Consider the following 14054-nt stretch of genomic DNA (forward strand, 5'->3'; position numbering starts at 1 on the left):
TTTCTAAGGACTCTGTGAAGGGAAGACCCACTGAAGAGTCCTTTGGCCAAGGGCCCACTGGGAAAAATGGTGGAATGTCTGGTAGACTTTTCAGGATGCTCCAGGGGTCAGAATTGCCAATGAGGTATGAGCATTCTGTCTCCAGGTTGCTTAAGTCTGGAAGATTTAGAAAGGTGAAGGAGGGGCGCCCGGGTGGCCCATTGGGTTAAAGCCTCTGCCTTTGGCTCAGGTCATGATCCCAGGTCCTGGGATTGAGCCCCGGCATCAGGCTCTCTGCTCAGCAGGGAGCCTGCTTCCCCCTCTCTCTCTGCTTGCCTCTCTGCCTACTTGTGATCTCTGTCAAATAAATAAATAAAGTCTTAAAAAAAAAAAAAAAAAGAAAGACAGGTGAAGGAGACCTTTTTTTTTTTTTTAAAGCAGTCTCTAGGCTCCAGATGGGGCTTGGGCTCCTGACCCTGAGATCAAGTGTGGATGGTCTTCTGACCACTGAGCCAGCCCTGCACCTCTAGGAGTCCTTTGTTAACATACGGCGCTCACTGAGTATTTCTCTATGGCACGCTTTTTATATGCATTTTGTCATTTAACTTTTAATTCTTATTTTATCAAAGTAATATATAGACACATAAAAGTCAAGTAGTGGTTTAAAAAAAAAAAAAAGCCTGAGTACCTGGGTGGCTCAGTTGGTTAGGCCTCCAGCTTTTGATTTTGGCTTAGGTCATGATCTCTCAGGGTCTTGAAATTGGCCTTATGTTGGGCTCTGCACCCAGTGGAGAGTCTACTTGAGATTCTCCCTCTCCCTCTGGCCCTCCCCCAGTTCGTGTGCTTGCTCTCTCTCTTCTCTCTCCCTAAAATAAATAAATAAAATCTTCAAAAGCAAAGAAGGAAAAAAAACCCCAAGAAACCGTGGTGGGTCTCTACTCGCCCAGTCCTCCTCCCCTGTGACTCCGCTCTTACTTCTGGCCTGTGCCTGTGATTCTGAGTAATGTGCACGTGCTGCTGTCTTGGGTCATCACGTTGGTGAGTTTCATGAATTATGTATTGACTTTCTCTGTAGCTCCCTCTACATAGCCATTATCTCTGCTGCTTCCTGTTCTACCGGTATTTTACCTTCTGGGTAAATCTGTAAGGAATATTTATGTTTTATGCCTACCCAAATGTTACTCTATAGATGACCTTCGTGGCATGCTAGTAGTGACAAGGTTTTTTTTTGTTGTTTGTTGGTTGGTTTCTTTTCTCGAGAATAAAATGGCCTTCTTAAAAATGTGCCCAGTTTTCTGTGTACCTGTGGCTGACTTTTCCTGTACCTTCCAGGCGTGTATAGTTATCCCCCGTGTTCAGTGCTGCCAGGCTGCCTGTCAGGTCTGGCTCTTTCCCTGGGCCTCCCTGCTGGAGCTCTCAGAGCATAGGCCAGTGGCTGCATTAGTCTCTCAAGGTGCACAGCTCTGGGGCTAGGTTTCTTGTTTTCTGTATCCCGTGGTGTCTTAATTTTGGTTCACTCCTTCATTCCACTAGCTCCTAGAAGAACTCAGTTTCTGGAGACCGTGTGCATTTGGGTGCATAGGGGCTTCTGGGTCGGCAATACTTCATTAAGGATTGAGGAGTGCATCCCGCTGCTTTTTTGGTTCTGGTGCTGCTGCTGAGCAGGCCCAGCACTTTTCCTAGTGAGCTACGGGGCCGCTTGCCTCACTCCCAGAGCTCCTATGCAGCGCTGCAGGGAAAGTTCCTGCGAATCAGGTCACAGGGAGCCGTGTTTCCTTCGCTCCCTGTGTTTCTTCTGCCCCCTGTGTCTGAATGTTGACCCCTCGGTCTTCTAATTTATCTTTTATCTCCTGTATCCATCTCTGATTTTTTACTGCACTCTCTGGGAGATTTCTTCAGTTCTATCTCTGGCCTTTCGCTGCTGACATGCTTTTACTTTTAAGAACTCTTTCTTTTTTTTTTTTTTTCTTTCTCTCTTTTTATTTTTGTAATCTGACTTTCTGTTTTATAGAATCCTGTTCTTGTTAAATGGATGCAGTGTCTTATCCCTTTGGAAAATAAAGATTGTTTCTTGGCATTTTTTCATGTGGGGTCTTCATCTGCCATGGGAGGGTGTCTGGGAGCCCTTGGTTGGCAGCTCACTCTTAAGAGAGGGGAATGGGGAAGACAGGTGGACACTCTGAGCACGAGGGGCTTGTCCACTGCCAGCTTCCCCGGAGGCTCACGTAGCTTCAGTTTCTGGGTCTTTCCTCCAGAACATGGTCTTCCAAACACTGGGCTGTAGGGTGAAGGCTTGGGTGCCACACTGGAAGAGGCCACAGGTGGACAGAAGGGCAGGAGGGTGGCCCTCAGGCGTTAGTGTGGGTCTAGACATGCAGTGGCCACATTGCTTCTTTTGTTAGCCTTCTGTGCCTTCTCAGTTGGGTGGGTTGAGCCCCTCTAAGTCGAACGACTCTCCATTTTATGCTTTTCCAGAGAATAAATCTCTGGTGTCTGCTAGTGTGGAAATAGTTACCCAGCAGTGTGAAGTGGAGGAGGGGATGCCGGGAAGGCTTTCACCCAGGAATCTTTCCGTTTATCCTTGGTCCCTGAGTGCGTGGCACGCCCTATCCAGAGCTTTGCGAAGATCTAGGGCTATCACTGGATTGGCTCTCAGCCCTCTTTACTGTCACTTACTTAGGACTCTGCTTTCTTGGTTGGCTTGCCCTGTCCATCACCACTGGACCATCAGCATTCCAGATTCTAAAATGCTGTTGTTGGAGCCATCACTCCAGTCCTTCCTGGCTTTGTGAGTTTGTGTTAAAGAAAAACAAAATCCTCCCTTTTCTGTAGTTTTAGTGGGGTTTTGAGTTGCAGCAAAATTAGACGTGCAGGTTCAGTTCCTTATGCCAACCTGGAGGTTCATATCTCATTTAAATTTATTTCTAAATGAAATTATTGTAGGGAACATATTTATTTAGACTGTGGCTTAGGCTAGCTTAATTAAGTCAAAGCTGTGTTTCCTGCTCAGGGCCAGTGTAGCTATTTGCTTTCCTTCTGGTCTGTCTTCACTTTCTGGCCCTTCTCCTGGTGGCAGGCTCACGGGCTTCCTTGGCACTGGGGGAGAGCAGAAGCTTTGGGCTAGGCCTCAACCATGGCAATGCTTGGACCCAGCTGATGTTTAGAGAGGGCAGAACGGTTCTCTTTTGTGCTGGCCTGAGCTCTGCTTTACCAGATATGGCGTATTCCTAGGCTATACCACAAGTGCTGAGAGCTTATGCAAAAACATACGGGGCCATTGCAGAGGAATGGGGTGCAGGGGTGGGTGGAGGGTGCTGCCATGAACACCTGACTGGGAAGCAGGGCTGCCAGGACCTTGTCTCTTGGGACATCAGGGGTGGGCTTGAGCTGCCAAGGGCCTGGGGTATCAGGGGCACTTTCTCCTTATCTCTTTGGTAGATGTTTGGTTAAAAATGTGGCAGGAATCTTTTTTAACTTGGCAAGGTCTTTTTCCCTCTATAGTATCTACTTTTGATTGTGTGCTCAGGAAAGCCTTCCTCAGCCTGGTATTATATAACTGTTCTCCTGTTGTTGTCTGGTACTTTTATGATTGGGGCTTTTACACACCCTGGGCGAAGTGTCACCCAGGCAAGCTGCGAGGTCCTGTCCCAGGTGGGTGAACAGACTCTTTGCACACACAGATGCCACTTCATCTGGAAGTTTCTCTTGTAGGGTGGGGTGAGGTAGAGCTGGCAAAACTCCTATCCCATGAGAGAGGTCAGCTGGTTGATGAGTGTGTGATTCTCAAAAGAGAAGAGGCTTCCTCTGGGCAGAACAAAAACTTCACACAGTTGAGTGGGGCATCCTGTCCACCTAAGGCAGGAGGGTGAGTCTGTGACGCAGAGAGGAAAGAACTTTCCTGGTTTAGACAGCAGCAGGGGACCAACCAGATGGCCTTGCTCTCCTGTGAATACAAGCACATGTTCAGCAATGGAAAAGGAAGTGAACCTGGAGAAGGGGTGGTGTTGAGGAGGGTGCTGTCAGGAGAGGTGGGAAGGCCCCTGGGTGTGAACCCTGCCCTTTGAAGTGGAGCACAAAGGGAGGTGGAGCACAAGGGGAGGGTCTGGCAGCTGGAGGGCAGGGAAGGCTGCTAGATGGTTCCCATCAGCATATGTGTGCAGGGGCACTTGCTGTGAAGTGTTTTGGCGGCTGGGCACCCTGAAGGCATGCTTCCACGTGGCTCAGCTTCAGGGGGACAGCAGCTCTGCCTGAGGGAGCCGCCTGTACTTGCTGCTGTCATCTGCTACGAAGGGGGCGACACCATCGTCATTGAACGTTGGAGGTATTTTGGGATGCAGTCTTACTGCGCAGTTAGGCAGACTGTGCTCTGATTTCTGTAACGCACTCTACTGCTTCCTGTGTGCCAAGTGCCTGACGTCGTTAACTACTATAATCCTCAGACCAGCCCTATTGCAGTGAGGACGTGCAGGGTGATACCTTATCAGAGTCACCAGCTAGGGGGTGGAGTGGTGAGGGGCAGGCTGGAGCATTAGTGGACTTGGAGCTTACACCCACGCATACCTTCCCGGGACACACAGTTTGTTAGTTCTTTGGCTTTATCCTATGCAGATACAGATTACAAAGACTAGGAACCAACTCCAGGTGTTGAATTGAGGTTCCCAATCAGGGGACAGGGTAGAGGTGAGGCAGCAGAGCAGGCCAGATACCGGACAGGAGTGCTGCAGGCTGGACCCAGGCTAGGCTTGGCCTCACACCCTGGCCTCTCCTGTGCACCTCCCTTCATCCTGGCCACAGCCCTTTCAGAGAGCTCCTTTATGAGAAACATGTGTGTGGGGGTGGAGAGCCTCTCCGAAGATCCAGAGCTGGCAAGTGGCCAGGTCAGAATTTGAGCCCTGATCTGTGTGAGGTCTGTGTGATTCCGGAGCCCAGGCCCTTCTTCCTCTGTCTGCTTCCTGCAGATCCAGTGCCTAGCACTTGGCCCACCCCAGCACGTACCTTTCCCATCACCCTGTCCTCTGCTGCCTGGACAGGCTCATTTGAGTTTTCCCTGTACCCAGTTTCCCCTGTACCTGTTACGCTGATTCTTGGTTCTGCACATCAAAGTGCATGGCATTACCACCCCTTGTGTTAAAAACAGCCAGTTATTTGTCTGGTGCTGATCACTGCCTGTTGCATACCAGTCCCTGCTCTCAATATGTTCGTAGGATGGCAGGGCCAACCGACAGGGAGCCAGCAGTTCCCGTAGGAGGTGCCACGGGTGTGGCCAGAGTGACCACAAGGTTACTGTGAGGCAGAAAGTCGGGTTCCTGGGTAGGAGCACGATTAGAGGGCCTAACAGGCTGGTGCAGTGGTTGGGCATTAGCATGCTTGGCAGCAGGACCCTGGAAGGGGGAGGGAGTGGGCTTCATGGCTGTCTGCCTTGCTGGTAAGGAGCAAGGCCCTTGAGGCAGGCAGGGACATAGCCTGGGCCACTTCGCACTCCCACTGTCCTGTGGCTTAGGGCGCTGGCCAAGGTGGTGAAGGTGGAGACAGAGGCCCATGAGGAAGGACCACCACAGGTACAGTGAGAGATGGGGTGAGGGTTTGAACTTCAAGGAACAGAAGTCAGAATTGGGAAATGAAGAGGGGCTTCCCAGGTTTCCAGTGTGGGCAGTTGGTGGACACAGAGCTAAGGTTACAGGGTGGTTTTTTTTTTTTTTTTTGGTGTGTCACTGCCCTTTGGACAGAAAGGGCCTCCTCCAACAGGGCCTGTGGGATGGATCAGGTCCTCCCTCAGAGACCCAGGTCTAAACCAGACACCAATTGAACCCTGACCAGGCAGACTGGTGTAGCCATGGCGACAAGGAAGAAGCTGGAGCTGGGGAGCTGGGGAGCCTGGCTTGAAGCAAGGGGCCACGTACTTTGAGGCAGTGTCAATCCTCCATCTTAGCAGAGGGCTGGACACGTCCAGGCAGAGGCCAGCAGACAGGCCCTCTGTTATGGGGCTGGCGCCTTCCTGGCAGCCTCAGTTTTGGGGATAACGGCCTTGGTATTGGTAGGATGTGGCAGGATAGCCCCAGTTAGGGTCCACCCTTGTGAGCTGACCCTGATTTTGCTCCCTGACCTCCCCTGACTTGGCAGGCCCTTGTATTCCTGGCACTGATCTTAGGCTTGCTTGTGTGGGCAGAGCTCACTAGGACTTGCTGGTTCTTCTAAGTTGTTTCTCTGAGGCTGTGACCACCACTCTGTCTTTAGGGCTGTCTTTTTGTGTGCTACTTTGCGTTTGTTTAGTGTCGATTGCTGGAAGGGTTTTGTTTTCTGGGCACAGAGGCTGAGGAATGGCCATCAAGATCCAGCTCTTCTGTAGGCATCCTGGGGACAGAGCAGAGAGGGGAGAGCGGCTGGTCCTGCATCTGTGCGGGGCTGCCCTGAATGTGGGGCTGGGACCCACGACCGGCTCATGCAGTGGGCATGCTTGTCCTTGGTGCAGAAGGTGGGAGGGACACCACCCCTAAGCACTGATGCAGGAAGCTCTTCTGTGTGCAGTTAGAACCAGACAAGATGCTGAGTCTGCTGAAAAGGAAAAGGACGGGGCCTCCTTGGGGGAAGATGTGGGAATGGTCACAGGGAGCAAAGCTGCCTGGTTTCTTTTTTGCCTCATCTTCTGTTTCGTGGAGCGTTATCTGCAGACTAGAAACAGGAGCAAAAACATTCTGTAAAATATGGTTTGCAGAACTGAAAACAGTGCTCAGGGCACCTGTTCATTCTTCAGCCAGCAAACATACAGAGCCTCTTTGGGCAGGCGTTGTGTGCAGCAGTGGAATGGACACGTATGGGAAATGGGCACAGTGCTGTCTCACAGAGCCCGGGCACCTGGCTGAGGAGCAGCCTTCCTCCTTGGCTCCATAGCTGAGCAGCCCCTTCACGGACGTTTATCCCAGGTCTGTTTCCACTTGCTCAGGTGTGTATTCTGCCTCGTCAGGATGGGCCCTATTCTGGCCTCCTGTCCTGACAATGTTCCTCAGGCTCTTTCAGTCATGTAATAACCAGTGCCCCCACTCTCTGTGGACCTGGATGGGAAAGGGCTCCTCCTCAAGCACACCCCCTGGCATCTGTGCCTTAGGGCCTCAAAGCTCTTAAGCTGGTGTCTGTGTCTTATCTCTGGGGACTGTGCCAGGTGTCTTTGCTGCAGTCAGGGTTCACAAAGTTTGTGTGGGGCTTGTGAGTCTAAGGACTCCATCGAAGTACCCAGCCAGAAGCTCAGGGAGGACGACTTTTAGCCAGCCGGGAGCCTGCCTAAGCCATCGGGGATTGCTTGTCTTGGGCACAGAGCCCGTCTGCATAACTGAGTACTGTCTCAGAGCCCTCAGCCCCGTTCTCTGCCTTTTTGTGCTTCACACCTGGGTCCTGACTCCACCTTCTACCCATGGCCTCTCCACTTGCCCTCAGTCAGCCTTCAGCATGTCCCACGGGCTAGCAGGTGCCCTCTTGGCTGTGTCTGCTGCTTTCTCCTCCATTGGTCTGTAGCACTGTGGCCCTCAGCCCTGGCAAGCCTCTGGGGCAGGGTTTGCCTCCCACTGCTCTGGGAAGGTGGGGAAGGGAACAGGTATGGCCCTGGGAGACACAGGTGAGGCGCCCTTCTGAAAGCAGGTTTGCTCTGTCACTTCTCTTGTCGGAGATACTCCATGACTTAGAGCCTGACCAAGTGACGACTCTCAATCTTTGTGTATGGACGCCTGCCTTAACGCTGGCTAGGTCCTCTGAGCCTGGCTGCCTCGCGTCCCCATGAGTTGGATACCGCGATGTCCTCCTGCATTGTTCCTTTTGCTCCGCTCTTGTGGCCCTGGTCATATTGCCCCCCGTGCGCGTGTCTGCTGCATCTTGGCTGCCTCGCCAATAGGAACTTGTTGCTGCTTTGCCTCAGTGCAGCTTGAGGAAGCAGACGGGGTAGAGACTATGCACTCATGTGTTTAATGAGTTATTCAGCAGTGTTGTGGGGCAGGGTCTTTTTATGTTTCTTTACACATGAACACAGATTTGTCCAAGTGATCCTTTCTTTAAGGATTTGTCCAGGATCCTTTCTTTAAGGATCACAAACATAACCATGCAACCCCATGTGCACACTGATGAGTATCCTGGGCTTGGTGGGTTGGTTGGTTTGCTTTGTTAGAGTAATCTGAAGGCTGTCTAGCGCCAGCTGGACCGGGCTTGTCTAATCCTCTTGGGGGTGAGGCAACAGAGCCCTGACATGCTCATTGGTTCATTCGTTCGTCAGCACACCCAGCTCTGCAAAGAAGGGAGGCTGCAGACGGGCCAGGCCCTGAGACCCAAGCCTGACATGCCCCATCCTTTCTTTTCTTTCTTTCTTTTTTTTTTTTTTAAGATTTTATTTATTTATTTGACAGACAGAGATCACAAGTAGGCAGAGAGAGAGAGGAGGAAGCAGGGTCCCCGCTGAGCAGAGAGCCCGATGCGGGGCTCGATCCCAGGACCCTGAGATCATGACCTGAGCCGAAGGCAGAGGCTTTAACCCACTGAGCCACCCAGGCGACCCTGCCCTTTCCTTCCTAACAGACGCACACATGTTCTTAGCTTTGTGTGTGTTTGGCAGGATGTGGGCTGCCGTTCCCGGGGAGCTCAAGCTTAGCTGCTGTGCGTGGCTGCATCCTAGCAGAGCTTCAGCTGGCAGACAGCCGTGATAGCCTTCTGTCTCTGGATAGGTTTTGGCAAATGTGTGGTTTTTTGTTTTTTGGGTTTTTTTTTCGGTTTTTAAGATTTTATTTATTTAGACCGTGAGTCGGGGAGGAGGGGAGGGAGGGGGAGAGCATCTCAAGCATACTCTGCACAGAGGGTGGAGCCTGACCTCAAAACCCTGAGGCCATGACCCAAGCCAAAATCAAGGGTCGGACTGTAACTGACTAAGTCACCCACGTGCCTATTGGCAGATGTGTTTTTAAGTCGTTTCCAGATTTGTGAGGTTTATCTCCTTGGTCCCACTTGGAGAACCTGCATGGCCCACATATGGACCTTTACTCTGGGGCACCTGCGGGGCTCAGTTGGTTAAGCATCTGCCTTTGGCTCAGGTCATGATCCCGCGTCTTGGGATCCAGTCCTGAATGGGTCTCGCTGCTTAGCAAGGAGCCTGCCTCTCCCTCTGCCTTCTGCTCCCCCTGCTTGTGTGCGCATTCTCTCTCCCCCTCTCTCTGTGACAAATAAATAACTAAAATCTTTGGTGAAAAAAAAAAGGACCTTTGGCTTGGGAGGGACTATGAGTTGACATTGCATGGCCCCTTAGTTTTACAGAGGAGGAGACTGGAGCTGGTGTCCCACTGTTCTTAATGCCAGCCTTGGGTGGTAGTGGGGACACCCAAGCCACTCAGAGGGTAGGAAATAGAAGGTGCTGGCTGCTCAGCCATCTGCGTACACCTGATTTTGTGCTGGTTGTGAGCAACTCCTAGGGCCTAGCTCCTCTCATCCTTCCTGCCAGGGGTAACTGCTTTGCTTTGTAGTGTCTGCCTTTCCTGTTTCTTCCTTCTCATGGCTCTTCTCCCTTACCTTGCTCAGCCCACCTTTTATTGCTCTGAGAGTCCCTCCTTATATGCCTCTCCCGGACCTTAGCAAGGCTGCTATGCTGGGGGACAGCGTCTCTTCCCCCCAGGGACAGCTGCTGAGCAGGGCCTGCTGGCCAGGAACCCTACAGGAGCAGACTTAACAGGTATGTGTGAACATCTCTCTTTATTCTGTGTTACAGTGAGGATGCCATGAGAAAAGCTGGTGTGGCCCACAGTAAATCCAGCAAGGATATGGAGAGCCATGTGTTCCTGAAGGCCAAGACCCGGGTAAGGCCCTGGTGGGTGGAGCCCTGGGCAGAAAGCTCAGGGGCTCAGGAAGGGGAGGGTGCAAGGCAGGCTCTGGAAGCTCTCTCCCTGCGGAGTGAGGGCGAGGTGGCCTCTCACTGACTGACCTTGGCACTGTGGGCTTTATCTGCAGCATGCTGTGGGTCTTCCCACGGGCCCATGGTACAGTTATAGGGAGGGTACTCTGGGGGACACGCAGGATGCAGGCCCAGCCTTGACCACAACACTGTTGCCAACACCCTCCATTCATGGTCAGCTCCCAGGAATCTTGTAGGATGCTCATGGAGGTCCCAGCTGCTCCTCTGAATAAGAGTGCTCCCCACAGGATCCACACTAAAGGCCTGCAGTGCCCCGACACGTGGGCCCAAAGGTGTTCCTGTTGTGTTTTGTTAAGTGCTAAAGGCGATGCTTGTGGATGTTGAGGCCTTGAGCCTAGGCGTGTCACACAGGTGGAGTAGTGGGGAAGGATTTTCCACCTCCTGAGCTCTCATCCTGGGCTGGGTGCCATGGGCTTCACATGACCACCTCCTTTCGTTGGAGTGTTCTCCCCAAGGCAGAGCTGTTTTAGTAGAAGTGGAGCAGAATGGGCACAAGGAAGCCTGCGGCTTGTGTAGGGTTACCCAGCCTGTGCAAGGGTGGGTGTGGCTGATGCCCGGGGCTTTTCATCTTCACGGCACCGCCCTGCCTCCCTCACACATCCTGACTGTGCAGGCTCTGAGCTGCACTGGGTCTGCTCTAAGCACTATGTGCCTGAGTGTGGTGTTGGGAGTTCTAGGACATCCTTGCGTGTCAAGAATTCAAAGCAGATCCTATTTATGGCCCTTGAGGAGATACTGGTTTGGATAAACCAACTGTCAAGACATAGAGGTCAATTCAGGAAATTTGGGCATGGGCTGAGTGTTTAGATGAGGTGGACATTTTTCAAAATGGAAATACAGAGTCACCAGCTGGAGAAAGCAGTTTCCAGAAGAGAAACTACCTGCATGATCTGGTCTTAGAGGTTAGAGCACACAGGTGTGTGTTTGTGACCACCTGGAAGTGCAAGAAAGAGCTCTGAGCACTGAGGTGTGGGGGGTCTGCACTCTGGATATATATGATAGACATCTTCCTTTGTTTTAATAACTTTATTGAGACCTATTTCATATACTGCACAAACCGCCCACTTCCCATTTTCCTGGCCGTAGGCCACCACTTTCTGCTTTCTGTTGCTATGGATTTGCCTTTTCTGAACTTTTCATATAAATGCAGTCATACAGAAAATGTTGTTGTGACTGGCTTCTTTCATTGGGATAGTATTTTCAAGTTTCATCCGTGGACCGTTTTGTTGCATGTAGTTTATTCCATTTTACTGCTGAATAATATTCTGTTGTACGAATATACTGTTTTATTTATCTGTTCATCAGTTGATGGTCGTTTGGGTTGCTTCTGCTTTTTGGCTCTTATCAGTAATGCTGCTGTCAGGGTGCCTGGGTGGCTCAGTGGGTTAAATGTCTGCCTTCAGCTCAGGTCACGATCCCAGGGTCCTTGGATGGGATCTAGTCCCATGTTGGGCTCCCTGCTCAGCAAGGAGTCTGGTTCTCCTCCCTCTGCCCCTCCCCCTGCTCATATATACACACACTCTCTCCCTCTCTCAAATAAGTAAGTAAATAAATAAATAATGCTGCTGTGAACATTTGTGTGCAAGGGGCACCTGGCTGGCTCAGTCATAGCAGCATGCGACTCTTGATCTCAGGGTTGTTTGAGCACCACGATGGGCATAGAGATTACGTAAAATTTTTTTTTTTTTAAAAAAAGCAAAACAAAACCAACAACATGTGTAGAAGCTTTCCTCTGGACCTAACATTTTCGTTTCTCTTGGATAGATACCTAGGAGTGGAGTTGTTGAATCCTATGGTAACAGAACACTGCCATACTGTTTTGAAAGCAGCTGTATCATTTTACGTTCCCACAGACAGGGTATGAGATTCTAGTTTCTCCATGTCCTTACCGATATTTGTTATTGTTTGTCTTTTTTATTATAGCCATCAAAGTGAGTGTGAAGTAGTATTTCACAAAAATTATGGTTTTGCTTTGCATTTCCCTGACGACTAATGATATTGAGTATCTCCATGTAGTTGCTGGTCACTTATATATTTTCTTTGGAGAAATTTTTATTCAGATCCTTTGCCCATTTTAAAATTGAGTATTTTTTTTTAATTGACCATAAGGGTTTTTAACGTATTTTGGATATAAGTCTCCTATTAGGTAATGAATTTGCAAATATCTGGGGGGGGGGATGGGATGTTATGACTGGTTTTGTTTGTATTTGCTTAGAATTAAAAGGACTTTGATGAGGGCTTATTTCAACTTTTGAAATGCAAAACTTGTTGGTTCGGCATTGTTTGTTATCTATTGTTTCATAAGGAACTACACTAAAACTTAATGACTTGAAGCAATTATTTATCCTGATTCTGTGGGTCAGCATCTGGGGCAATGGGAGTTGCCTGGCTGACCCTTCTGCTCGTCTCCATGGGAGCTCCCATGCAGCTGTATTCAGCCGGCGGCTGCGCTGACCTGGAAGGTCCATAAAGGCTTCCCTCCTGTATCTGCACGTCAGTTTTCCTGGAGGCCTCCATGTGGTGTCTCCAGCAGTAAAGTGTGCACTTCCTTATTACTATATGGCAGCTGGCTTCTGAAGAGGAGGGAGCAGAAGCTACCAGTCCTCAGAAGTCCTAGAACATCACACTGATACAGCAGGTCCTAAGGGCAGTGGGAATTGCCACCTTTTTTTTTTTTTTAAGATTTTATTTTTAAGCAATCTCTACATCCAGTGCGGGGCTCGAACCTACTGCCCTGAGATCAAGAGTCACATGCTCCCCCAACTAAGCCAGCCAGGCGCCCCTCACCTCTGTCTTTTGATGTGAGCTGTGGGGTATTTGTACAGAGAGACCAGTGATTGTTGGCGGCCCTCTTGGAGATTGGCTATCATAGACCCTGTCCTATCATCTGGGGTGCCTTCCATCCCAAAGAGGGCATTGAGCAGCGCAACAGCTCCCTAACCATCTCAGCCTTTGCCTCTCTGTAGCCCACACTCTGAACCTTAATGATGGCAGTCCCATTTCCTTTGATCAAGCTGGTTCTAAATCCCTAACTCCGAAGAGGAAAGGCCCCAACTATTTGGAAGAGAAGTATTTTTAACAGGTGTTGGAAATTTCCTGTCTTTTTTTTTTTTTTTTTTTTAACAGAGACAGACCTACTGCTTGGGCACTAGCATTGTCTGATTGTCTCCTGCCTAGCTTTTTACCGCTGCTTAGGCTCCTCGTAGAGCTGGGTGCCAGTCAGTGCAGTGAGGCCCTTCTGTGAGGACTGGTCAGAGGCAGCCCCGGCACTCTTGTTGCCTGCCCTTCCCATCTGAGACTCCATCAGAACAACTGTGAAAGAATTGAAGAGGTGGGACCGTAGAGCAGGGAGAAGGACAGGGAAGAGTAATTTCTCTGTTTCTGGATTCTAGGAGGGGCTGGGAGGTGTAAGAGGCCGCAGGGAAGGGGCTGACCTTCCTGGGGAATCCTGGCAAGCTGGCAGGTCCAGAGGTGTCCACCCTGAAGGAAACTGGGGTGCTAATGGATACCTCAGGCTGCCTAGTGTATATATACCCCAAGGCCCTGTTCTTTATGCTTTATGTGTGAGCTCCTGTGATCCCACATCAACTCTCTGAAGCAAATATGGTACCACTGTCCCCAGTTTCAGAGAAGGAAGCTCTGGCATACAGAGGCTAGTTAACCAGGAGGTCACAGATCTGGGTGGAGGTAGAGCCTGGGATGGATCCCAGATGGTCTGGTGTCAGCACACTCAACCACTTCTTTTACTCCCTCTCATCTCTCAAAGCAAAAGATACCCAAACAGCCACTTTAATTCCTTAACACCTTTAATTCCTACAGATGGGACTACTCCCTGCCTAAAGGAGGCTGATGGAAGCAAAAATAATTGTGCCTGGGAATGGTGGGTTGTTGTGAGAGTGACATCTCCACAAAAACTTGAACCAGCCTCTGAAGGTTCGGGAAGATTTGGCATCCCCTGGATGAGAGCACAGTCAGGGGTCCTGGAAGCTCTGTGGCGGTGCCTACAATGGCAGTGTGTAGTGATGCTTACTAAAGCTGGGTGCATTTCTGAACATTTGCTCATTACTTGACTGTTTCTACATTAAGCCTGTAAGTTAAACACTCATCTACTCTTTTGCATTTAATATAGTGTTATGCCAGA

General features: G+C 50.3%; 1 protein-coding gene across 2 annotated transcripts in view; it reads left to right on the forward strand.

Moving 5' to 3' along the window:
* Window positions 1–14054, forward strand: part of MED15 (mediator complex subunit 15) — a 65640-nt gene that overhangs the window by 14051 nt on the left and 37535 nt on the right. For both annotated transcript variants that reach the window (XM_080821542.1, XM_080821543.1), the window contains exon 2: window positions 9710–9797. In XM_080821542.1, the coding sequence (XP_080677668.1) occupies window positions 9710–9797 (88 nt within the window). The remainder of the gene's footprint in view (window positions 1–9709; window positions 9798–14054) is intronic.

Source organism: Martes martes (genome assembly GCF_963455335.1).
Source record: "Martes martes genome assembly, chromosome: 13".
Taxonomy (NCBI): domain Eukaryota; kingdom Metazoa; phylum Chordata; class Mammalia; order Carnivora; family Mustelidae; genus Martes; species Martes martes.